Here is a 23,960-nt window from a genome sequence, read left to right on the forward strand (position 1 = left end):
AAGCACGTCTATGTCTTGGCAGGTAGTAAGTACCGTATAGGCATGCAACAAAGGATAAAATATTTGTACGCGGGGTTGCAACCAATGCCATTAAACTAGCAGATGAGCCGAGCAGCGAGAGGCATATGCCATGGCAGTTCAATCAGTGGTAGGTTGGTAGGTACCTTATAGAGTGGCACCACAATTCAAAGGCCATTTCCACTCACGCTTTCACAATATTTTACCACCGTGATTGTAACTGGGCAATACATTCAAAGTAAGCATTTCCTTGTTTTCGTTGAGTTGCTCGTAACATGCCTCTGGTTGAAGATTCACGTATAAGCAACGGAGTGAAGCGGAAGGGAATGACCATCCCCTGGCATGCTCAAGACGGGGACTAACCCTCTCACACGACGTTATCTGCTGTGCTCCAATTACTTTGTTCAGGTAACTTTGCTGTCATCAACGTAACGTTCATAAACACAACACCATATGGCTAGGCACCCACCCATGCAGTGCTATTCTTTCAGGTCAGACATAGTCTCAGTGATTAATGTTCCGAATTGGTTACGTGTTATACTTCCTTTATTTCTGCTCCACATAACCATGAATATATTTCTTGCGCAACTCGCAATGCTCATACTTTACTCAACTAGCCAGAAAATACAAAAATTTCGAACGCAGTGCTCTATAATCCTGTGTACCTTTGGCCACCGCCTACCGCTCGGGTGAACAGTTGCTTTGAATGTAGATATCAAAATGTGTATGTTGCGATACAAAAACAATAAATTACACCCGAAAGACACTTGTTGAACCCAATTTGCAACACAAGAACTCTGAAAATTTTAATGAGCATAGCCGGCCATCGTAGCAACAAAAAGGTGTTTGTTTGCAGTACGTAACATCTGGTACTGCTGGTAAGCAACAGCCAATTTTGAGTCTAAAAAGTCGTCATCAGTGAAATTTACGTCGGTTGTCTGGACCGTTTAAAAAAACTCGGTAGGCGGAGGAGTTTTTATTTGAATTATTTATGGCAAGGAGTGGCGATAATCGTGTGTTAAGCATGAGAGAAATCTGTAGCTGTGATGAACCTATATAGTTCCTAAGCCCGCTGCTCAGGTCACTCAGACACTAAGGCAGCAGGTTTTTATCACCAAGGGAGCCTTTACCAGCGATGCTTTTGACCTGGCTTGTAAAGAATACTTCAGTATAAAAGAAACTTCCGAAGCAAAAATATCTTCATGGTTATGACACATTACACTCCATTTATTCTCATCTTTTCCTTTATCTGATCTTTTCTTGATCTTATCTTTTCACCATACATCTTATACTCAGTGTATCACATTTATCATTACATTGCAACGGCTTCCCAAAGCATTTGGCTGGATTTGAGTCCTGATGGATACGCAGGTGACAATTTAAGCTATTACAAATTTTAAAAATTTCGACGGTGACAGAAAAGGCACTTTCTTAACCCCTGGGCGCCGTAAACACGCAAATATAATTATATGAAGCATCTGAATCCTTGGCATCTGGACTGACAAAGCAGCCCGATGCCAAGGAGGACCTTCCCTGCGCCTATTTGTTCATACAAACGATTTGGTAGGGTGAGCTGAAATATTTAGGCCATGGTAATGCGGCAAGGAATAACACAATGAATTGGCCAGGTGTCATCAGTCGTGCTGGCACTGTCCCGCAATGGGAAAGTCTGCTTATTTTGCAAAAGGCCAACACCGGTTTTTGTACGTAGTTTTATAACTGGCTGAAATGTGTTTGGACGCTCCACAGCGGCTTTGAGGAAGTCCTTCATCTTGCACCTAAAACCCGATCGACATCCAAATGCTTCACTTATTTGATGAATCTTTGTTTTGCAGCGCTTCATTGACACCAAGCAGAACAGCTCCTCACTAAACGAAAATGCGCATCTGGCGTGGTTCCTGCAACGCATGACAATGCTTCAGGCTCTACAGGTACAGCCGCATCTGTGACTGCATGTCCTCCAGCGAGGGGTTGCCGAACTTGTCGCTGTTCTTCTGCATCAGGTCCAGAATGGCAGCCATTTGCTCAGACTCGGACCTGAAATAACGACGTGCGGGTCAGAGCCAAGTCGTGACAGATCAGGTCGGTTAGGGTCAGGTCGTGTGGAGTGGCAGAGTGAAGATGCTACCACACCGTTTCAAACCTGCCGGAACAACCTGAGGCCCCAAGTGCTTCTGAACAGACAGTGGTCTTCCGAGAGGCGACCGAAGCGAGACGCAGAAAACAACGCGCTAGCCTGGTAATCAGTCACCACTTCATGTCAATCACCGGTATGCCCAAGTCGACAAGTGCAAAACACGTGAAGCACTTCACTTTATGGTAGTAACGTGACAAGGCGACGAATCATCCCACAAGACGATTGATAGGACAGTTGATCATCGCTTTTAGTCTAAAATCTCCTTCCTACGTCCTCTTCTCGCAGCAAGCCTCTTTCATGCGTGGGTCTATGGCCTTTATATATGCAGTAGACTATAGCGTTTTTCCTTGGAAGGAAATTGCTTACCGTTCCGAGACAGCGTTTTGAAGCTTTCTGACCTTGCGTGCAATGCAGTTGATATAATCTATCAAAAGCTGAGCTCACGGCAAAAAGCGGCTGCATGGAACGGTTTTTGCAAAGCATCTCGGACTAAATCACGGGTTGTTTACGGCCGAGGCGCTCTCCACCTTTGCGTCCGCCTACCCGGCTAATGTTGGATAGAACTCTGGCACAGCGCGGTCTTGTGCATTGAGGCTCACCACATGGAGGTTCTTCATTGTAAGAAGCAGCTAGCGGATCACAAAAATGTATTTGAGCCACGCAGCACGTCACTCCTGCTGGCCTCCAACAGCGCACACAGTTCGGTACCCTGTCCCCCAAGCTTCGCCCCCCCCCGCCGTTTCTCCCTCCCCGACACTGCACCCGCCAAAAACGTTTCTGCTTCCGCTGTTCCTCGCCCCTTGCGCCCACTTCGCCGCTTCCGCCGCGCACCAGATGAAGGTTTCCCTTCACACTCCCCCCTGATCCCCGATCACAAACTCAATCAGCAGCTCACATTCATGATGCATGCGTGGTGCCAGGTTGCATCTTGGATCAGTTTCAGGAGAAGTTTGGGTACTCAGATACGCGCACCCTGTCGTCAGTGTGAGTCTTCGGAACGAAAAATGGTCTGATAGGTTCTGAGATCTCACGGCACAAAACAAAGCGTCGCATATGGATCAACGGAAATCCACTGGCACGCAGATAGGACCAGACTGCATTCGTGTGGCACAAGACCTTGTGAACATGGTGTTGTAGGGCATCCTACGTCGTGGAACATTGCAAAAACCGCCCACCCACTTTATAACTCCAAAACGAAAACGACGGATGATCTCACGTCGACATGCTTGCCGTCTTCCTTGATGTTTCTGTTCCTACACATATCCCTTACTGTCTCTTTTCGATCGGTCTGTAATGAAACGGGGCATATGGGATTTTGAGCAGCATGGAGCCAACGCCAATTTTCCCCAGCAACGGGTCTGCAATGGTGCTCCAGTCTACGCCGTTGCTGCTCTCTTGGGGTTTTATTTGTGCTTGATTATTACGTGTACCATTTCTTTTGTCGTTTCAGTTGGTTTGCCACGTCCTCATTAATACATCTCCTACTGTTGATTTACGCTTGGTACATCCTGCACCCAGTGAGCAGGACAGTATGAAATACCCTGCCCATAGTTTCTTCCAACGTCAGTCATGTCTTGCCGGCTGCCAATTATGTCATCATTTAGAGCCGTCGGTCAATGCGCAACGCAAGCCAGCAATATACCGCTTCTCCCATCACCCCCAGCCAGCAATATACCGCCTCTCCCGTCACCCTCAGCCAGCAATATACCGCCTCTCCCATCACCCCAGCCAGTAATATACCGCCTCTCCCGTCACCCCCAGCCAGCAATATACCGCCCTTTCCATCACCCCCAGCCGGGAGTTATGTCAAGCATGTCGCGTTTATGTCTGTCCGCTCGCCATGTGCTTGTCGACTGACCTTTCTGACACATCTGTTCGTTCCTTGTCTTCTGCTTTAGCCAGCATGCTTTCTGTCCTGCAACATATGCCTTGTTTCTGTACTGCCCCTGACCCGGCCTGCCTGCTAGTCTGCCGCGATCTACTTCCTGTTTCTTGGGATATCTGTTCGCAGCCACATCCTACGTGCTAGTCACCTGGCGCTTCTGCTCGTATCGTTTGGTGCTGCTCTCCGATCTACAGTGAACATGCAGGTTCTAGATGTTGTTTTTCCAAGAACTTTACTTGTTATGCTTTTGGTACAGATGTGACAACTTGCGCCTGTTTTTAAGGACGGTGGTGAAGGAGAAAGGGGAAGGCATCCTTTGACCACCACGCGGCGCCACCGTCGCCACCTAGTAAAGGCCGGGGCTGACGCGTAATGCCCTACATCACACTTACTGACATCAATGAAGTTTTCACTCGTCTGTCACGTCCCACTTGTTGTCTGTAGTTATACTGCTGCCCTCCCGGCACATCACACTTGCTGTCTCACCTGGCGTTTCCGCTTTCCCAACACATCACACTTGCTGTCTCACCTGGCGTTTCCGCTCTCCCAACACATCCCACTTACTGTCTCTACCTGGCGTTTCCGCTCTCCCAACACATCCCACTTACTGTCTCTCCTGGCGTTTCCGCTCTCCCAACACATCCCACTTACTGTCTCTCCTGGCGTTTCTGCTCGTCGGTCATGTCCTGCTCCAAGCGGCGGCGCATCGCGTCTCGCTCTGCCCGCTTCAGACGGCCCGGCGGCAGCGGCTCCGTCGTGTCCACCAGCAGCGACAGCGGCTCGTCAGCGTCAGCGGAAGGAGATGTGGTAGAGCTGGGCTCCTGCAGCTCCTGCGGTGAGGCGAATCGTCACTGCGCTGTTATGTGCAGATCAATACAATCAGGACACTATCATGGCGGCCGTGATGGGGCAAGTGATGGGGCAACATATGCCGTTCGGCTGTTACGTCTCATCCCCCCCCCCCCTCCACCTGGGCCGTTTCCCATCATCCGACCTACAACCCGACCGCGCGGATGCGACCAGCCTCCTCATCCCTTACACTCCCTCGAACCGACCCGCGACAGCCGGTTCTGCGGCCGGCCCGGCCCCTTCAGCTCACCGCTTCGCTGCCTGTGTCCTCAGCGCGCCGGCGGGCGGCCTGCCGTCCGGCCGACAGCCCGGTGCCGAGGGTGTACAGCCCTCCGAGCGTCACCGTCACCACCATCAGCACGCAGGTCATCATCAGGTACCAGCTGGAGGGCACGGCGGAAGCACGTGAAAACGGCGACAACGATTAGTGGTGGGCATTGAAGGCGTTTAGCTATAGGATACCTTATTATGCGTTAGGAAAATGGGGCAGAACAATTTTTCGACCTTCTAAATGTCCGCAAAAAACTTTTCGTTGTGTTTTATTCAAATTAAGAAAACAAATTCTAGAGATTTGATAAGTTTCATTCAGGGTAGGTGATTGTTCAAGTGTATGAGTACTCACATGGAAGCCCTCCCTGGCATCAGTGTATAAGTACTGACATGGAAGCCCTCCCTGGCATCAGTGTATAAGTGCTGACATGGAAGCCCTCCCTGGCATCAGTGTATAAGTGCTGAAATGGAAGCCCTCCCTTGCATCAATGTATAAGTGCTGACATGGAAGCCCTCCCTGGCATCAGTGTATGAGTCTTACATGGAAGCCCTCCCTGGCATCAGTGTATAAGTCTGACATGGAAGCCCTCCCTGGCATCAGAGACAGCACGCATTGCATCCAATCGGTTCACGAAGCCAAGGGTACCGCCCCTCGTTCACAGTGTCGCCACCAGGACGCAGGACGACCGGCTCTGCCGACTGATGGGACCGTTCGCTGTGGGAACCGACAGTTGCCTTGGCCTCAGTGAGGTCGCGGCTGCGCTGGCCCTGCCTTCTGTGGCGCTGGTCGCCGCATTTTAAGTCTGGTGGCCCCGGCCGCGAGCCGGCGCTGGTCGCCGCGTTGAGTCTGGTAGACCTGGCCGCAAGCCGGCGTTGGTCGCCGGGTTATGAGGCTGGTAGACCTGGCCGCAAGCCGGCGCTGATCGCCGCGTTATGAGGCTGGTAGACCTGGCCGCCAGCCGGCGCTGGTCGCCGCGTTATGAGGCTGGAAGACCTGGCCGCCAGCCGGCGCTGGTCGCCGCGTTATGAGGCTGGTAGACCTGGCCGCAAGCCGGCGCTGGTCGCCGCGTTATGAGTCTGGTAGACCTGACCACTGCGCAGGCGAGGCTTGCGCCTACGTTTCCGCAGCAGCGGTCAAGAGCTGCTGACGCCGAAAGCTGTAAACACGTAATAGGGTACAAACCGTGCACTACGCCACAAGTGTAATGCAGTGGCTGTGCCATGCGCACCCATGTAAATTTGACTGAGAAAACAAAACTGGCGTTAGTTCCCTCTTGGGAGAGGAAGTCCCCTAAGTGACTCCAACGCCAACGGGAAGATTTACCAGATCTTAGGTGCATTGAGTGACCTCTGATCGGTCTTTACCTGATAAGGAAAATGTCATGCAAGGGACCTTTTACTTGTCTTTTACCTTCAGAATGAAACCAAATTAAACCAGAATAAACTATTCCGAGGCATTGAATGTTGGGCCATGCTAGGAATCACGCCTCCGTCAGGGAACAACTAGGGCTGAAGGGTCAAATGTCTCGATGAATTGCCCTCAGCTTACAAATAAGGAGGGACTGTCAACCTGATGATGCATTCAACAGAGAATGTTTGGCGCGGGTAGGTCATCGGACAGAAAGCTCCGTTGCTACGTTACCATGTTGCTACGCTACCATGTTGCTACGCTACCATGTTCCGTTGCTACGTTACCATGCTGCTACGTTACCATGTTCCGCTGCTACGTTACCATATTGCTACGTTACCACGTTACTTTGCTACATTACCATGTTGCTGCGCTACCACGTTCCGTTGCTACGTTACCATGTTGATGCGTTAACATTACCATGCCCGTCATCAGTCATTTGATATCCCTGAATCTTCATTCGACATTGCTAGCCATAAGGTTCTTAAATGCTCTTGAGAGTGCTCAGGCTTTGAGAAAGCGGTGAGCTCATTGGTGCATCCTTAAAAAGCCCAGTTCCCCCCACCCCCACCCATTTGTTAGATTGTAGGCAAGCCAGCGGATCCTGCTCCCAGCATGAGCTGGAAAATAGCATCTTCTGATCGCGTTCGCATTGGGAAATAAAAATAGTTTGTTTGATATAACTCCCATATGCAATACAAAGCCCGCCGCAAATGGGTAATTATGTCATAAGGAGGGGTCAGCGCGATAGGACATATCAGCTGGTCTAAAACCTATGTGATTTGGCAATCATGGAAACGACGGACCGACCTCCATTCTTGCTTTTTCTGTTCCATAGGGTAATGACTTGTCTGTGCCTACTGGGAAACACACACATGAAAATAGCCTTTCCTACACCAGGGTGCACACTTATTTGTCGGAGCTTCCGGGTCAAAGCTATCATGACTGTACAAGGAACCATCTAGCACCATCTGTCTCGGAGATGATGCATTTTCATTGCTTCCTGACTACGGTGGTGGGAATCGCTGGAGAGCTTACCCAACAAGAAACGCAGCGTGTTTTTGGCCTAGTGGTGAAATGCTGTTTGACCGTATATTTCTAGCCAGTACTTTATTAAGTTGTAAGTTACGTTCTTTTCGTGCGTGAAAACACCATCCTCAGTTTATGCAGTGCTTATAGAATTGAGTCCAGTGCTAATGCTATAAACTAGTCCCTGTGCGAGTCCCAACCTCACCATCCGATCGTGCAATTCCAGTTCAACGGCAGAGTTTATTATTACATATTTCAAAATATTCATGATGTAAATCAATCAACACAAGCCATCAAGGTTTCATACTCAAAACATTGTTCTACAACCATGTGAAATAAATGATTTTAACGAAATACCCCTCTTTTCGTCCCAAGAGGTTATCGCTTCTTGCTAGTTTATCACAATTATGCAATTAAAGTATTTAGGCGGGATTGGAGCCCGAAAGCGTTGAGTGACGTACCATTTGTAAACTTCGTCAGTCAACATACATCGGTAGGTCACCCGCGTTATTCCCGACACTTACTTGGTATTTTCCCAGAGAACGGAGAGGAACACCTTCCAGGCCACGGGTTCCTTAGCCAGCTCCAGCAGAGTCCAGAAGCTCTCCATGGTCATGGTCACGCTGTCCTTGGTCTGGAGATCACCACCCGAATGTATACACTTAGGTCTTCGGCTGGGGTGGTCTGACAGCCCTCGAACAGTGGCACCCGTGGATGAAACACCTGAGTGGGTTTACGGCCGCGAACGAGGTATTTCGGAAGCTGGCGAAAGAGGGGCAGCTCAGAATCCGCTACTGCGCCTGCGCGGCGATGTCTCCACACGCCGTCTGTACGTGGCAGACAGCTGTATGGCTGCGACCGGCGCTGAAGCCAGAAGAAGAAGCCAGAAGAAGAAGAAGCTGGTGAGAGCCGTCACGGTCGACCTCACGAGCGCTGCCGGCGCTCGGGGCACGACGGGGGCACGGGGCGCGTGCTGCCACCGAAGACGTCCGAACGCCACTGGCGCCGATCTCGGAGGATGATCGTGATCCGGGCCCGCCGACGGCGCGAGATGAGCCGGAGAGCAGTGAGGGGAGGGGCATCATCGATGACCTCTGCGAGGGAGGAGGGACGCGTCTCCCTCTATCGTCGTTGAGGGGGTACAGTCCCCTTATCCTTGCAATCCTAGCAATCTTCTTTCAGAAGAAAATACATTCGTCGCAGAGATTTTCACTAAGGAACAACATTCCCAATTTTTCACATAACGAAGTTCCTTCACACCAGTACCATTGCATTCCTATAAATATTACTGTGGCGCTTCTATTAGGACTCCACAAGACCCCCTGACAAGCGACTGAACACATGCAGTGCCTTTCGCGTGTAGAGTTGAAGGGGAATGCTTCACATTTGCATGAGATGTTACCCTGGAACAGCTATCCTGAAGACTATTCGATGCAGTTTATAGCCCCGCCCTTCTAAAAACCTAAACTATGATAGTTTCTAAGCTACACGCCCACGAAGATGTGCAGATTATTCCGGGGAAACTATTGCAAAGTCACCAGGCATCCATGACGTCATAATTATGTTACTTAGATCCTGACATTCCATTGGTCATACAGTGATTAGTGGCAACAACAATATAATTGTTGAGTCGTTCATACCTGACGTTTGTGAGCACGGTTTCCAGGCATCATGGCCGCAAATTAACTTAAAACCAATGTTTTGCAAGGCATGATGACGTAATCAAACAATGACGTGACGTGATGACGTAGTCAAACGATGACTGTTCTCAGAGCAGCCTTTTTCTATCAAAAGGTATCTCAATAGGTTTAAGTGAGTTTCTTGCATCATATATCATGCTTGCTTCAATGCCTTCAAATGTGGAATATTCCTTTTAAAGCTATATTAGTGGGTGATGAGAGCAACACGTGCCAGCAACCTATAGGATAATATAATTTTTGAAGATAAAGGTGAGAACTGATATTTCAAAAAGCTCATTCCCAAAAGTTTGCATTCTTGGCTTTTGGGTCCAGGGTACAAGCTTAGCATGGTTTGTCACTTAGCTTGAACCCACCACCCAAGTCGTGTCGCCCATTTCAGCGAATAAGTTTGCCCCCGTCCTTAAGCCAGATAGGAATGCCTGTCTGGGTCGACCCTCGTTCCCTCACAGCGGTCGTCTTACATCGTTACAAATGCCAGCACGATGCCACTAGGACTAAAAAAAGTCGCCTGGCGATATTTTTATTCGCCATATATATATATATATATATATATATATATATATATATATATATATATATATATATATATATATATGGCGGTATATTATAGTAATCCCCTACACTGGCCGAGCGCACGCGTATATACACATACCAAATAATTGTAGTTTACGAACTACGATGCAATATTCTTTGCATCCTAGGCACGGCAAGCACATCTCCGTCGTACTTTTGCGGTGGCTATAAAACACTAAATAGATATGTCCCTGCAATTTTCCAGATCTTTTCTATTCATTACGCACCTTGAACTGTTTTGTATTTAAGCGTCCCGCATGATCGCACCATTGTATAATAACTTTTCACCCATTAACGTACTGGGATGATAATTCCGAGGACAAGTTTATGAACTTGTCTGTTGTAACCACACTTTTAATGCAGTGCCAAAAAATGCAGCACCCTAGAAAATCACCTTTTCGACAGCTCTAGTGCGATTCAGTTTAGTTTTGAGATGAAGTCGATCTGAGCCGGGCTTGGCCGACCGGGTCAAAATTCTATCATCATTAATGCCTTTTGGGCTAAAAAAAGAGCGGAACGAAGCAAAATTTGAAGTGACCCCTCTACGGATCGCTTTGCACGCAGGACAATTTTTAGGTCCCAAACAGGTTTCTGAAGCTCTAAGTGACTGGGCCCATCAGGTACGGATCATTGCTAATTCAGCACATTCGAAATTCGCTTGATATCTTTCCATCCCAGAAAGTCTTTGACACGCGCTCGGGTGGGAGTGGGGGTCAAATTGCCCCCCAAAGGTTTTTTCCAAAATGGCCTCCGGACGACGCGGCGCAGCCGCGCCAAATTTTGCACAGCTGTAAAAAATGAATAGCAGATCGTCTGGCATCACAAATTTAGATTTACCTTGTAAGGTTTCTGATCTATGGCAGGTCAAAGTCAGGCCCTGGTTTCAGCGAAAGCAATTTCTAGGGAATCGTTCAATCTGATCCAACAACGGAGTGTTAGGCGGAGCCATGCAGCTCTGAGGTGCTTTCTTAGTCAACGCAACAATTGAATGAGCAGATTGCTTTAACCTAAAGTCAGGTATGAAGGTCAGACCAAGGCCAAAATCAACCTGTTTTATGAGATATATTGTGGGATAGTTTCTGGTGCTCATTTCGAATTCATTGATAGCAGGAAACGCATTATACATATTTCATTGACTTTTGCAGGTCAGAATAAGTCATTCACCTAAAATGACCCAGGTCGACATTTTTTTAGGAACATACTGTCTAGCATACATACATACATCATACATACGTAATCTTTGTCGATTATTCCAATGCAAAACTCAAAGCAGTCCTGCATGATTCTGGCCACCATGACGTTCAGGCGGTCAAGCAAGGGCACTGACCTGAAACAAGCATGTGACCTTTTGCTTAGAAACAGTTATGTAGGTTTTGGGGGTACTTTGGGACCAAGCTGAAATTTGACCTTGTTTGACCTTATTTGACCCGAAGGTCATGACCTAGAAACCCTAAAATTTGACCTAAGTGAGTCCACGTACAGGTCAATACCCCCTGTAAATTTGGTGTCTCTAGCTTCCTTAGCTCCTGAGATCTCAGGGAGGTCAAATTGACCCCCACCCGAGCGAAAGGTATCCAGCCGGCCACCCGGGCGCGTGTTAGAATAATTAATGTTAGCATTTAAATAGTGCACTTGAATAAATAATGAAGCAATACTTGGATTAAGGAGAGGAATGAGCGGCAGTTGGTTGTAATAGCTGTGGCGCTTTAATAGTAATGGTTATGGTGCTGATTGGTATCAGCAGCTGGCTGCCAGTTTGACCAGCAGCAATTCCACGCCACTGCTTTTCTGCCCGTGACTGTCGCCGGCTGATATAGGACGGAGACGTGCCGACTGTGACTGCACCTTGCTGGATGGCGTCCCTGTGATAAGTGTGTAAGCTGACGTGTTAAAATCACCAAATACAGATTCTGATGGCATGAATTTTCAAATTGTTAGCGGTCAAGCCTTCTACCTTGGCCATAGGGCTCAGGTGTTCTTGGACGTGCCGTGCAAGCCCAGCAATGTCCGGCATTGGAACTAAAGTACGACAATGAATCCGCTTAGAGCCGGCCACTCTGTGTTCATTCCACCAGCGGCCAATGTTCATGGAAGGAAGGTTCGGTCTGGGGGTTTAAAGTGGTGACGAGACGAAGACGGAAGACGGATCACAGGAGGAATATGGCGTCCGAACTCGCAACAAGTCTGGTCTACTCCAAAGCCACAAGTTTCACACGCTCTCATAAAAGAGCGGTCTAACTCGTGGTGTTTGTGACCCGGGCGAAGTCTTCATGTGAACCTGTATCGAGACAGGGACGACCTATGCACTCGCTCCCGCCTGCGTTTCACGTTGAGAGCCATGTTCGACCAGCCTGACGTCAATATCGGACGTAATGACCAACGGCAATAGCCTGCCGGCAGGGTAAGTGAAATTGTCCTGGCTCACCCGGCGGCGAGGGCCCTTATTGCCACAGGTGGGCGCCTAGTCGATCATGTCGATCTCATCCAGCGTCTCATTTCTGTCTGACACCGCCACGTGCTCCCAGGCGCTTATTGTTGGGCGGATCGATGCTCAGCACGCGTTGTCAACTGGAGCAGGAGATTAGACTGCCGAAGAACAAGCCGCTGGACAGGACCACTGATGCCGTCCTGCCAGACCAGACTTTTCGCGACGAGTTGGAGCAAACTGGTCAGAACGCGGCCTTAAACCGGTTCTGCGATGCTCGAGATTCTTACACAATTGTTAAATAGAAGACAAAAACAAACCCTAAAAATTTGATCCGTTTTATGCGAATAAGCCGTCTTGACAGCCAAACCAAGTCTCAACTCCTGATGTTGATCGTCGACCACCAACCGGCGAGGGTGACCGTGGCACGCCTTTTGAGGTCGCGTGGCTGGATTGATTTGCCAAGATCTTAGAATTAGAGATACCTGACCTCTGAGCTTGTCAATGTGGCTTTTGGAAATTCCACCAAAACCTGGCGCCTGCTCCGTGAATATGTAGACTTCTGACCCTGCACATGGGGACGCATTTGATGTGCCATCGGCTTGAGGCCCTATCGTCATAGAAGGATACGCGCCCTGTGATGTCCCGATACACTTAAATGCTTTTATTAAATTCGTGTACTTTCATCGGCTGGGGTTTCGTTTGAGGTGCTGGCAGTTAGTCCAAAATAAGAGGCCTCTGTTGAAGCGCCCGTGGAGTGCGAATTATGGCTTTGCGGGCACTCTTTCTCGAGGGGCGAGAGCGCCACGTCGACTTGACGACTGAAGCCGGGCCAATGATCTGTTGAGGCTCATGATTGCCCACTCAATAATAACAAACATTGCACGCGTTGCACGTCTTCGATATTATACAATTGGGTCCCCAAAACAGCGCACCGCCCTGGCTCAACAGCCCTGAAAAAGAAGAATACAGGCTCCAACAGCATTCGGCAAGCTATCCGCATGCCATTAAAGAAAAATAAGAAAAAAATGATGCAAGGGTACACCTCATGTCAAACAGAAGCTGCACTGGTTACCTACGGCTACCCGCTTTTCGGGGAGGGGGAGGGGGGCACGACCACCGATCCCATGCAGGGGGCTAGTCACTTAGCATGATTGTGTGAGCAGATCATCACTGATGGTTAACACTTGGCTGAGATTTAGACTTATTACCGGTGCAGAGTGAAAAAATGCATGGATACCTTTGAAATTTTAGCATGATCAATTGAAAGTGGTCCGAAGAAAAAGGACGATTTCCAAGATCATAGTAACTTTTCCAAGGCCTGCATTCGATAAGTTTACGAGTACTTGCCACGTAGCACGGGGTCCAGGAATGTAGATCGGGTAACATTCTTGTAAATTGTACTCCTGTTAAACTAACAACTCTCAGAAAATGGTCAGCGGAAATCAGAGGTAATACTTTCTTCCCTCCCCCCCCCGCCGGTCAGGCAAATTATTCTAATTATTTTGCTGCTTAAAGTTTTTCCGCTCATTTAAAGACCTTCCTACCTTACATCTAGCCGGCCTTTCCACAGGATTAAGGGGTACGTGTTCGTATTTGTTACGCACAGAAGTTTGCCCTTGATTACATAATTAGAGTACAACTGATGTCATTCAATGTAGCATCTTTAGGTGCACTGCAAATATAAGCGATTGGTTAATGGGGTAGGATTCAAGTGTTCGAAATCCGCCGTCCTGAATCCGTAGCACATGCATTTCTCATGAGCTTTCCAACCTCTCAGGGCTTGTTTATCCGACTCGAGCAGCCGCTCTTTGTGGCCAGCCAGCTGGCTGGAAACCAACCTTGTCACTGCCACGTCGGAGTTAAACAGTGCAATGAAGGAAGGCATTGAACCTCCTAGGTTTACTGGGCTGTGAGGTTTACATGAACGAGCAGTCTGCCTTTCGAGGTGCCGTGAGAAATTGTACAAACAAGCATCGCATTATGATAAGGAGTCTTGTTAAGGGCGTAGGCCAGAGAGCCACGTATTTCATTCTATGAACTGGTAACCTCCAGTTCGTCCCATTTCATCACTGTTCCTACCGGTGCGATAACAATCAGTTAAATACAGAAATAGGTACGAAGGAACGATGTTCGCATAATCGGTGAACCACTCGCGACATATTCTATTTTTAAGGGCACGCAACGCACGTCATCGTGCACCCTATTCTGGAACAATCGCCACTTCACTGGTCATATTGACGCTTCACGGCTGTAGTGCAGCCATAGCAATGTGAGATTCGAAGCAGGGCTCTCCACGTGGGCGTCGGAAGGCTTGTAACCGCTTCGCCTTTACGCTCCCGTATGAGTGGGTACTGTATGGGCGTATTTCTGATAGCGTCCCATGTAAATGGCTCATAATTTCACCACTCAGGAGGCTCATAATATAAAACGCAGTTACCGCACACGAGTAGGGTCAGTAAGACCAACGGTATTCGCTTATTCATAAAGATAAACGGCTTAATATGTCTTGTGGCAGAGAAAATGGGGGCAGAGGAACCCAAGGTCGAACTTAGCATATTGGACGACACGCTCATGATGATCTTTCCTTCCAAATTACTTGTGCAATGTATTGTTTCAATGACACATGAAGCATCGACTGCAAAAATACTCAATATTGGAAAAATGCGTGGCTGAAGGCACGCAAGCATGAAGTCAGCTACCAAACAACAATATTTAATGATTTATCCGCGTCGCTACCGTATTTCAAAACAGAAGGCACACTTTCCGTATGGTATCGCATGCCATGGGATAATCACCAAGATAACATCACCAAGATAAATCACATCTGCAATTACCAGAGGACATATTTTCTAATGGCAGTACACATACATATTGCTTTAGGGAGACATAGATGCGTTAATATCTCGAAACATATTACATACTGCCTTGATCAAGGGATGTTACATCAGCAACCAACAACATTATCACCGGAATGTTTGTCTCAAGAATGTGTCCGGTAGTGACAAATCAGGTTTCCCTTCCGAGCGAGCACCTTTCCACATACGACATTAATATGCAAGCCGACCCCACTGCACAACTGAACATGCCGAGTAAGGTTCTCTTGCCGCGAGAACTTCTTCCAGCAGGTACCACGGCGGTACCAAAGGCCTGCTATATGTGTACTTTGGCGCTTATAAGGCGAGCGCTGAAAGCAAACAACTTGCCGCAAACGCAAAAACCTGTTTCACATGCCATTTGTTCAGCTTTGACTACATTTTGGGAAAATGTGCCAAAACATGTTGCTTTATTGCACTGGATCTTGTGAGCCATCAGCCATGCGTTTGCGGCATGCACATCCCTTTTAAGTCCCATGCGCTTAAGTCCCTTTAAGTCCCTAATTAAGAGGCCCGAATATTCCACCATTTACCGACCAAAAACGAATCGGTGCACATCGGTCTCCAGCTAACCAATTTTTGGTGTCCGAATGACATCACTAGCAGAGGCATTATCGGTGAAGCGTTCGTCGTTTACGCTCATGCAAGAGCTGCATCTCGGTGATGACGATGGAGTTGTTTGAAGAGCACGTTGTGTTGGGACTGAGCAGGACCATGACGCGGCTATTTCTGTTCTAGCCGTTTTAGTTTAACAGCAAAGGGGCGGGCCGCTGGCCGCTTCATGACGCGTGAACGGACCTCTGTGTGAGTGACCCGCTGGGGTGCCATAGGACGTGTGAATGTGACTGGGTATTTGACCTGTGCCACCTTTGAGCGCATGAGCTGAACTGCATGGACCCTACCGAGGCCGCAGTGGCCACTTTAGAATGAATAAGCTAAACTGTTTGTGGAGCGCGGCGAGGCCATAGGAGCCACATGGGGTCGCGTGGTCCGAGCTCTTTATGGAAGCTGCTGAGGTCACAGCGGCATTCGCCACCCGATTGCGCACCTGAGGCCTGCTCTGGAAACAGCGCGCCGAATGCCGCGTTCGCCAACAGTGCACCAAAGTTGTCTGACTAACCCCAACCAGATTGTCAGCCCAGATTGGTGGGGTCGACCTTCAAACTGGCCTGGCTCGAGGGCCGTTAGCACGTGTGGTGACACGGAAGCCGGCGGCGGTAAAGACGAGAACGGTGAGCCTGACTGTGTGAGCCCGACTGCGAGATTCCACTAGGTGCGCACGATGCAGTTTAGCTCAAGTTTCCTGAAACCACACTGAGTTCATGTCTTGGTAACAGAACATTTTTCGGTGAGAAGAAAATAAAAATTGTTTACATTTCAAATTCTACATGCGACATGACCGCGCACAGCAGGCGCGCATACGCACCGCACTGGACCGCGCGCGGGGCTCAATGAGGAAAGGATCCAGTGACGTCACATTAACGTTGGGCGGAGAGGGGCCAAAGTCGTCGGTCGGTCCGCCTTGTTCCTACCTCCATTTACCTCGATCATACTGCCTCGAAGAGAAGAGAGGTGCGTGCTGGTGGCCGGTTAAAGATACAAAACTGTTTCGATACAGAAGGTGATGGTTTTTAACTCTGCATTTTAGGCGCCATATGATGCATTGATCGCTAAAAAGGTTATATGACTGCTTTGCCTGACTGACTGTATTTGGAGTGCTTGTAGGAATGTTGCTGTACTGCTGTTTGCAGGATTATTGATTATTTCTATCAAAGTAAACCACGTTCTTGTCTGTTCACATGCTGTTGACAGAGCAGCCGGTCACAGCCCGCACGCCGGTGCGCGCTCGAGCATGCTGGTATGAATTCGGTGTGCATGTGCGCCATGATGCAGAGCTTGAGTCTTACGCCAGCTGTTGGTTTTATATGACGTCATAGTTTGTCAGTTTCCTGCGTCCGCTCACATATAAGACGTTTTGTTGGATATGGGTTGAATATCATTAAATACACGATAAAGTACGTCATGCGGCGTTAAAAAAACGTTCGCTTTCATCACGTGTGGGTGGTAGTCATAAGCGGATTCTCCATCGCAGGGTTCTCCCCGTCAGCAGACACGCTGCGGCAGCTGACCATCAGTGCATCATGTCAACGATGCACGTATTCGTGTACGGCACGCTGAAGAGAGGCCAGCCGAACCACCACTGGATGACGTCAGAGCGGCCTGAGCACGGCCGCGCGTCGCTTGTGGGGGTGGCGCGGACAGTGCGACCGTTCCCGCTGGTGGTGGCCGGTCCGTGGAACATCCCATACTGCGTGGACCGGCCCGGAGAGGGGCACAACATCACAGGCGAGGTGTACCGGATCGACGCGGAGAAACTGCGCCACCTCGACGTGCTCGAAACGTATCCGACGCACTACAACAGGTAAGAAGCTTGGTCTCGGTCACTGCTGTGCGCGTGAAGCGCCACGCGCGCAGGTGATACGCTGCTTTATTACGTCAGCTCGCGTGTGCTTACAAAATCAAACCTGCTCTCGAAGTCTGCATTGACATTGGCAATGCATTGTTCACTCCTTGCGAGGGAGATGAGTGTAGCCATATGCGGTGAAGAGGTGGGAACAACCTGAACGTGGGGTATTCATCACGCCTTGGCGTCGCATTGCAGGGAGGGTTTAACCTTTGCCGGGGCATCAACTAATAGACAAATCAACATGACGAATGAAAAATTCGGGTGGGCTTGAGGTTGTCTAATGGACCGGGAGGGCTGCCATGAACGATCGCTGCCACATGGTTGCTCAGGGAACTGTAGGTGCGAAAAGTTGCGATGATGTTGGTGAGACCGTCCGCAGCAATCAATTCCTTCATCATCTTGACAGCAAATAGCCTGCTTTGCACCCTCGTTGAATGATGGTTGTTGCGATCGAGGGAGTATTCTGTCCGGCTTAATAGATGCTCCTTGGCTTCATCGACGTTCTTGATTCTTCTAAGTAGAGCATAACGTCCGCTTTTTTCGTGAGGGCGGAGCACGCGGCCTTGCACGTACTCCATCAAGGCTCCCCTGTTTGTAACACTGTTCGCTGTACGTGCGACAAGAAGTCGATGTGGGAGCCATGCGTCGCTCCAAGCTGCCTACTTAAAAGCGTGACCACCCTGTTGCAGGAGGTTGGAGGAGGTTACGCTACTGGATGCGCCAGATGCCACCCCTCTGAGCGCATGGGTTTATTTGTGGGAAAAGTACACAGAGGATCACCTGCAGCTGCCTTTCCTGGAGAATTACGCAAATGACGCGGCTTCCGAGCGGCGGTACGTGCCGAAAGACCAACGAACGCTGCAGACTACCTGCTAGCAAAGTGACAATTTGATGTTATGGTAGTGATATTATGATAGAGTGGTTTTACGACCAGCACAGAAGTAACGGCTTTCCGCTCGTAATTTACTTCTCGGGTGATAAGGTGTGGGTTTATAGAAATTTAGCGTCGGTGGCAGGGTTATCTATCGAGAAACCTGGGTTTGACAGCCATAGCGCCGTCGGCGTCCCAAAGTTCCAGTGAACCATCTATTCCATGTCCGTTGAACTGTGCATGTATATATATATATATATATATATATATATATATATATATATATATATATATATATGTTTATATATATGTTATATGTATATGTATATAAATCGTATTGACTTCGAAGTTCCCAACAGCATATTGAGTCTTATGCTATGAATGTATGACTATTTCATAAAGGTATTATATTGGCACCAGTATTCGCGTTCTCCGGTGCATGCGCATTTCATTTCATAAAAAAGCAAACGTCAACATAATTTATGTGTTGGTATGCATGGGACGCAGCGGCGACAGCCACAGCGTGCCTTTGGAAGATGGTGAATTTATTACTGAAAATGGGCAATGACTAAATACATCGCGCGTGGTGTTCGCAAAATATAGACGATACATCAACGCCAGTCATCAAACTCCCGCCAAACCAACTGGACTTAGGTGTTTTGTTTGTTTTGCAATAACAATATTCGCCAACCGCAGAGATGGCAAGGTCATGCATTGCAGCTGCCACACGGTACGGTGCATTTTAGCGAGTGTTGTCGGCAGCCTATGTTATCCGCGCGAAGACGCTGCCAGTGCAACTGAAACCATAGTATGATGCAAGTCATTGCGTGGGCCAACGCAACAACGGGGACCGACGCACGAACACGCCATTGTCAACATGAGTGCCCCCGCAGCATCGTCCTCTGCGCGATCTCGTGCAACTGGCGTCAAACCACACATGACGTCACCGGTCGTTTGCACATCGCACCTCGTAGCAGTGATGCGCGAACCCGAGTGAGTTTTGTGACGTGATAACGTGAGCGAGCCGTGAGTTCTGGACGCATCACCACGTGGCCCAACGTCGCCATGGCAACCCTCATCATCACAGCACCTAACGTCACCATAGCTGGGCGGCTGGCTGGGGTTCGCGCAGCAGTCGATGCATGCTGGCGACGTGATCGTCACATGGCTTCACTGGGGGCTGTGCTGGAAGTCGCTCAGTGCGCTGCGAGATGGCGGCGTGGATGTCACATGGCGTCATTGGACGCCGGGATGGAGTCCGTAGAGCAGCCCGCACAGGATAGCGGCGTGGTTGTTGTCCCACCCGGTCCACAGCTCGGCATCGGCGGCCAGTGCTTTCAGTGTGCGTTCCAGCGCCTCCAGCTTACGTAGATGCTGCCAGATCTGACGGCAGGCCCGATGGCATCAGCTTGGATGCGAGCGCGTGTCGGCATTGCAGCTGGTGACAAAGCCCATGGCGTGGAGAGCGTGTGAAGTGTTTGGTGCAAAGGAGAAAAACGTCCGCCGGGAAAAGCGCGATGATACTCTGTTTTAGCCGGAGAGCACATACCACTGTTCTGATCCTCTGTTTTAGCCGGAGAGTCCTGTAATGACTTCATGAAGCACGTACAACCGACCAACCTTGTAAGTTGTATCGTATTTGCACCACACAGTTCATCACATTGGCTGACGCCGGTGGCGTTCATCTGCTTCGACGTTCGCGGCATTTATCTCCAACACTGCTCTCCACATCTGACATGGTTACCCTTACCGGCGCCAGTGGTCGTGCCACCTCACCTCCGCGCTGTCGGCAAGCACCACCGTCAGCGTGTAGCACGCCCACCGCGCCAGCACCGCGTTCTGAGCGAAGTTGTAGACGCACTCCACCAACGGCTGGACGCCGCCTTGCGCGAACAGCTGGGGGGAGGGGAGACCACGGCGTCCGTCAGCAGACTGGGGGCGCGCGCAAGCCAGACGGACGCGGTGTTTTTAAGTAGCGTGGCGTACTCCCGCACGCGGAGCTTAGCTGGACGACCGCTGTAGAGCTGCTTTGTGTTGAGCCGATACTCCGCTTGATGCCCAGCAGTGCTAAACGTGTACCCCCCAGGGTGTACCTTGAATGGGGTAACGGATACTCCGGCTGGGTGCCAATTTATAGAAACGATCTTCTCTTGAGTGATACGTCTCCCAGGTGACCTTACCTAGGTCACCTGGGTCACCCACTCAAATGACATCCTCGCGGAGCACAGATCCGCTGAATCTACCCGCTCCCAGCACACAACTCCACCCAACCGACCCTCTGCTGGTGCGGCCGCCGAACCGACCCCTTGCTGGAGCGGCTGCCGAACCGACCCCTTGCTGGAGCGCCCGCCGAACCGACCCTTTACTGGGGCGGCCGTCAAACCGACCCCTTGCTGGAGCGGCCGCCAAAGCGATCCTTCGCTGGGGCGGCCGCCGAACCGACCCTTTGGCGGGGTGGCTGCAAACCGACCCTCTGCTGCAGCGGCCGCCGAACTGACCCTCTCCTGGGAGGGGGCGCTGCACCAGCATATCTCGCCGATCGCCTTGATGGTCAGCACCCGTCGTCGCTCGGGCGCAGCCGGGTTCTGCAGGACTTTCAGCAGCGTCTCCAGCGTCGCGTCCAGCACTGACGTCATTTGCGCCCCGGCTGCAGCGTCAGCAGGCATGAGCAGCGAAACGGCGAGCGACATGAGTGCGTACACGGAGGCATGATAAAAACAGTGATCGATTAAAAATGATGATAGCAAAAGCGCAGAATGATAATAATAGCGAGAGGAAATAGCATGGTCACACGTACCTTTTTGCACAAATATAATAACAGATGCGTACACGTTATTGCATACATATGAACAGCGATAATATACATATGGTGGTGAGACGGCAGGCGTGACGGCAAGGTTTGAAACATAGCGGCGGGAAAAGCGACAGGAAATTACATGATCATACGACCTCATGACCGGGCCTTTTCGCACAAATATGATAGCAGATACTTACGCATTGTTGCATAAATATGGGCAACGATAATATACATATAATGGTGAGACAGCAAGCGTAACAGCAAGGGTTAAAATATAGTGACGGGAAGAATAACAATCCTGCTCGCGACATGACTGGACAGATGCAGACTGCAATCACGAGAGATGAGCGCAGATGTTCGTTATAGGGGCACACACAAAACTGCCCTCGCCATGACGGGAGGGGGTCGATGCGGTCCTCCTCTTAGGCTTTCTATGGATGACGCTCCAGCGTGTTATGCGATGGTGCCCAAACTTTCGGTAACCTCTGGGGCATACATTGCTGGTGTTTTGACACGAAACCGTGTCCATAGCATCTCTGGTCCTGAGAAGCAACGGTTTTCAAGTTTTCAGAACACTACGCGGCGATCCAAGGTCGTCGCGAATAGCGAGTGGCAACCGACGACTCGGGAGACTGCGCGCGGTCGGCCAACGCGTAATGATATTTTACGTCAGTGAGGCCATATGTCATAAAGATGTGCTCAAAACACGTGCAAATGGATACCATTACGCTCAAAACTAAACAAAGAGCACGCCTGGTTTGGTTTATTTTAGCGCGGGTGTGGTTTTGTACATTTCGTGCATATGAACATATACAGCTGAAATATTTATTTTCAAGAAAATTTTGACCTTTGACCCGGTCTGCTGGGGTCAGTTATCGATCTGGCAACATACAATTTACTACCAATCGTGGGTCCGCGACACTGCCTTTCTTAGTTTCGAAACGGCAGGAGGAGGGGGAGTGTCGCACCGTCCCCTGCTATCAACGCGCATTAAAAGATTGGAAACCAGGCGATGGTTAACTATCAAAACTCTGAGATGAATAGTTAGAAATAATTCGCAACTTGAAACATACAAAGACACAGGGTAATGAAATGGATTTGCATCCATGAAAACACGCATCGTGGGTGCTAGCCTTGGTAGTACATGCAAAGAATATGAACAAACACAGGAATTCCAAGGAGGATAACTATAGGCAGATCAGCCGAATAGAACACCAAATAAAACCAAAGATTGAGCCGCACCGAAAAAGAGCCAGTGACATTAAAGGGGGAGAGGAAAAACCGGGGCACGCACCAGATTTGCATTGTCTTCAAAACCATAATTTGTATACCGATGAATATGCACATGAATAAATGTCGGCAATGAATACATCAACGCACACCCAGATAATATTTAGATGCTGACATGCCATGTCGCTATAAGCCATACAAAAAAATTCGCACGTCTACAGTGCTCTAAAATGTTTGGGCTGTGCCTCTCCTCCGTCATTGCGAAGCCGCGCACGCGGCGCTGTCGGCCACGACGGCGGCGCGAGACGACGCCTACCCAGGTAGAAGAGGTGTCCGAGACTGACGACGGCCTCGTCGGGCGTCTCGGCAGCGACGCGAGACGACGCCTACCCAGGTAGAAGAGGTGTCCGAGACTGACGACGGCCTCGTCGGGCGTCTCGGCAGCGACGCGAGACGACGCCTACCCAGGTAGAAGAGGTGTCCGAGACTGACGACGGCCTCGTCGGGCGTCTCGACAGCGACGCGAGACGACGCCTACCCAGGTAGAAGAGGTGTCCGAGACTGACGACGGCCTCGTCGGGCGTCTCGGCGGCGGCACGAGACGACGCCTACCCAGGTAGAAGAGGTGTCCGAGACTGACAACGGCCTCGTCGGGCGTCTCGACAGCGACGCGAGACGACACCCACCCAGGTAGAAGAGGTGTCCGAGACTGACGACGGCCTCGTCGGGCGTCTCGGTGGCGGGGCGCGACATGGCGCTGGCGACGGCGGTCTCCAGGTACAGCCAGCCGCCGGTGTCGTGCACGGACTGGGGCATCTCCTCGCCCCGGATGACGTCAATGAGGCGCAGCGTCTCTCGCCTGAGGATAGTGGCCGCAGGGCAGCACACAGGTCACTCGGAGCTCGCCAAACCATGCCCCAGCGTTCATAAGCATAATCTCGTCATCAAAGGCCCTCGGGATGCAGGCTGTATCGTTGGCGTCCAAGACGAGTCCGGTCTGAGGTGCCCACCCCAGCCGTGGCGTGGCCTCTATTCAGACCTCCGCAGAGGCTCGGCCGCGTCCTTCTCCGCGCTCACTTGTTGCAGTTTTGCACGCGCGAGGCCTCGTCGCCGTCGCTGAGCTGAGCCAGCTGGGCGAGGATGGCGCGGTACTGCGTCCTCTTCATCTCAGTCTCGGCCGTGTTCAGGCCGCGACGGTCCTTGGTGTCGGGCATGGCTGTCCCTGGAAGGGGGGAGGGGGGGGGGGGGGGCAGCCGCACGGTCAGAGGGTAGCGGTACCAGAGAGCTCAGGCCGCTCGGGAAGGAGGGGACAAGTGTTGGGGTGACTCGCACCACAGGATAGCCCGACCGCAAAACTGATCTGTGTAGAGTCATGACACGCGCTCGAGTGAAGAGGGGACAATTTGACCCCCGACGGTCCCTCCA

The 23,960-nt window shown here is 50.3% G+C and overlaps 3 protein-coding genes across 6 annotated transcripts; 1 reads left to right on the top strand and 2 right to left on the bottom strand.

The window, feature by feature from the left end:
* Window positions 1-960: 960 nt before the first annotated feature.
* Window positions 961-16,782, bottom strand: LOC119095532 (matrix-remodeling-associated protein 7). Of its 2 annotated transcripts, none has more exons than XM_037218384.1 (4): window positions 16,713-16,782; window positions 5,140-5,272; window positions 4,692-4,870; window positions 961-2,055 (listed from the first exon to the last, which is right to left on the bottom strand). In XM_037218384.1, exons 2-4 carry the CDS (start codon window positions 5,260-5,262, stop codon window positions 1,944-1,946), a joined length of 414 nt encoding a protein of 137 aa, XP_037074279.1. In that variant the 5' UTR covers window positions 5,263-5,272; window positions 16,713-16,782; the 3' UTR covers window positions 961-1,943. The 2 variants fall into 2 exon arrangements, with proteins under 2 accessions (XP_037074279.1, XP_037074278.1); XM_037218383.1 differs by lacking the exon at window positions 16,713-16,782 and adding an exon at window positions 8,121-8,579.
* On the top strand, window positions 16,697-18,743 carry LOC119095533 (putative gamma-glutamylcyclotransferase CG2811). Of its 3 annotated transcripts, none has more exons than XM_037218387.1 (3): window positions 16,697-16,742; window positions 17,281-17,592; window positions 18,327-18,743. In XM_037218387.1, the coding sequence occupies exons 2-3, from the start codon at window positions 17,312-17,314 to the stop codon at window positions 18,511-18,513; spliced, it is 468 nt and encodes a 155-aa protein (XP_037074282.1). In that variant the 5' UTR covers window positions 16,697-16,742; window positions 17,281-17,311; the 3' UTR covers window positions 18,514-18,743. The 3 variants fall into 3 exon arrangements, with proteins under 3 accessions (XP_037074282.1, XP_037074280.1, XP_037074281.1); XM_037218385.1 differs by having other exon boundaries at window positions 16,718-16,791; XM_037218386.1 differs by having other exon boundaries at window positions 16,733-16,791; window positions 17,263-17,592.
* Window positions 18,744-18,845: 102 nt separating this feature from the next.
* LOC119095225 (uncharacterized) lies at window positions 18,846-23,749 on the bottom strand. The gene is made up of 6 exons (XM_037218092.1): window positions 23,613-23,749; window positions 23,250-23,394; window positions 23,074-23,143; window positions 21,007-21,155; window positions 20,285-20,404; window positions 18,846-19,891 (listed from the first exon to the last, which is right to left on the bottom strand). Exons 1-6 carry the CDS (start codon window positions 23,747-23,749, stop codon window positions 19,745-19,747), a joined length of 768 nt encoding a protein of 255 aa, XP_037073987.1. The 3' UTR covers window positions 18,846-19,744.
* Window positions 23,750-23,960: the final 211 nt, after the last annotated feature.

Source organism: Pollicipes pollicipes, unplaced genomic scaffold (assembly GCF_011947565.3).
Source record: "Pollicipes pollicipes isolate AB1234 unplaced genomic scaffold, Ppol_2.1 Scaffold_4219;HRSCAF=4965_pilon_pilon_pilon, whole genome shotgun sequence".
Lineage (NCBI taxonomy): Eukaryota > Metazoa > Arthropoda > Thecostraca > Pollicipedomorpha > Pollicipedidae > Pollicipes > Pollicipes pollicipes.

Excerpts from the sequence above, each read along its gene's own strand:
- LOC119095532 (XM_037218383.1), bottom strand. The coding sequence starts at position 8,212 with ATGACCATGGAGAGCTTCTGGACTCTGCTGGAGCTGGCTAAGGAACCC. Across the intron at positions 5,273-8,120 it reads GTTCTCTGGGAAAATACCAA|CTGGTACCTGATGATGACCT; the intron begins GTAAGTGTCGGG and ends CGTGCCCTCCAG. Across the intron at positions 4,871-5,139 it reads AGGACACAGGCAGCGAAGCG|GAGCTGCAGGAGCCCAGCTC; the intron begins GTGAGCTGAAGG and ends GCCTCACCGCAG.
- LOC119095225 (XM_037218092.1), bottom strand. The coding sequence starts at position 23,749 with ATGCCCGACACCAAGGACCGTCGCGGCCTGAACACGGCCGAGACTGAG. Across the intron at positions 23,144-23,249 it reads AGACGCCCGACGAGGCCGTC|GCGTCGTCTCGTGCCGCCGC; the intron begins GTCAGTCTCGGA and ends CTACCTGGGTAG. Across the intron at positions 21,156-23,073 it reads CGGACACCTCTTCTACCTGG|CCGGGGCGCAAATGACGTCA; the intron begins GTAGGCGTCGTC and ends CTGACGCTGCAG.
- LOC119095533 (XM_037218387.1), top strand. The coding sequence starts at position 17,312 with ATGTCAACGATGCACGTATTCGTGTACGGCACGCTGAAGAGAGGCCAG. Across the intron at positions 17,593-18,326 it reads TATCCGACGCACTACAACAG|GAGGTTGGAGGAGGTTACGC; the intron begins GTAAGAAGCTTG and ends ACCCTGTTGCAG.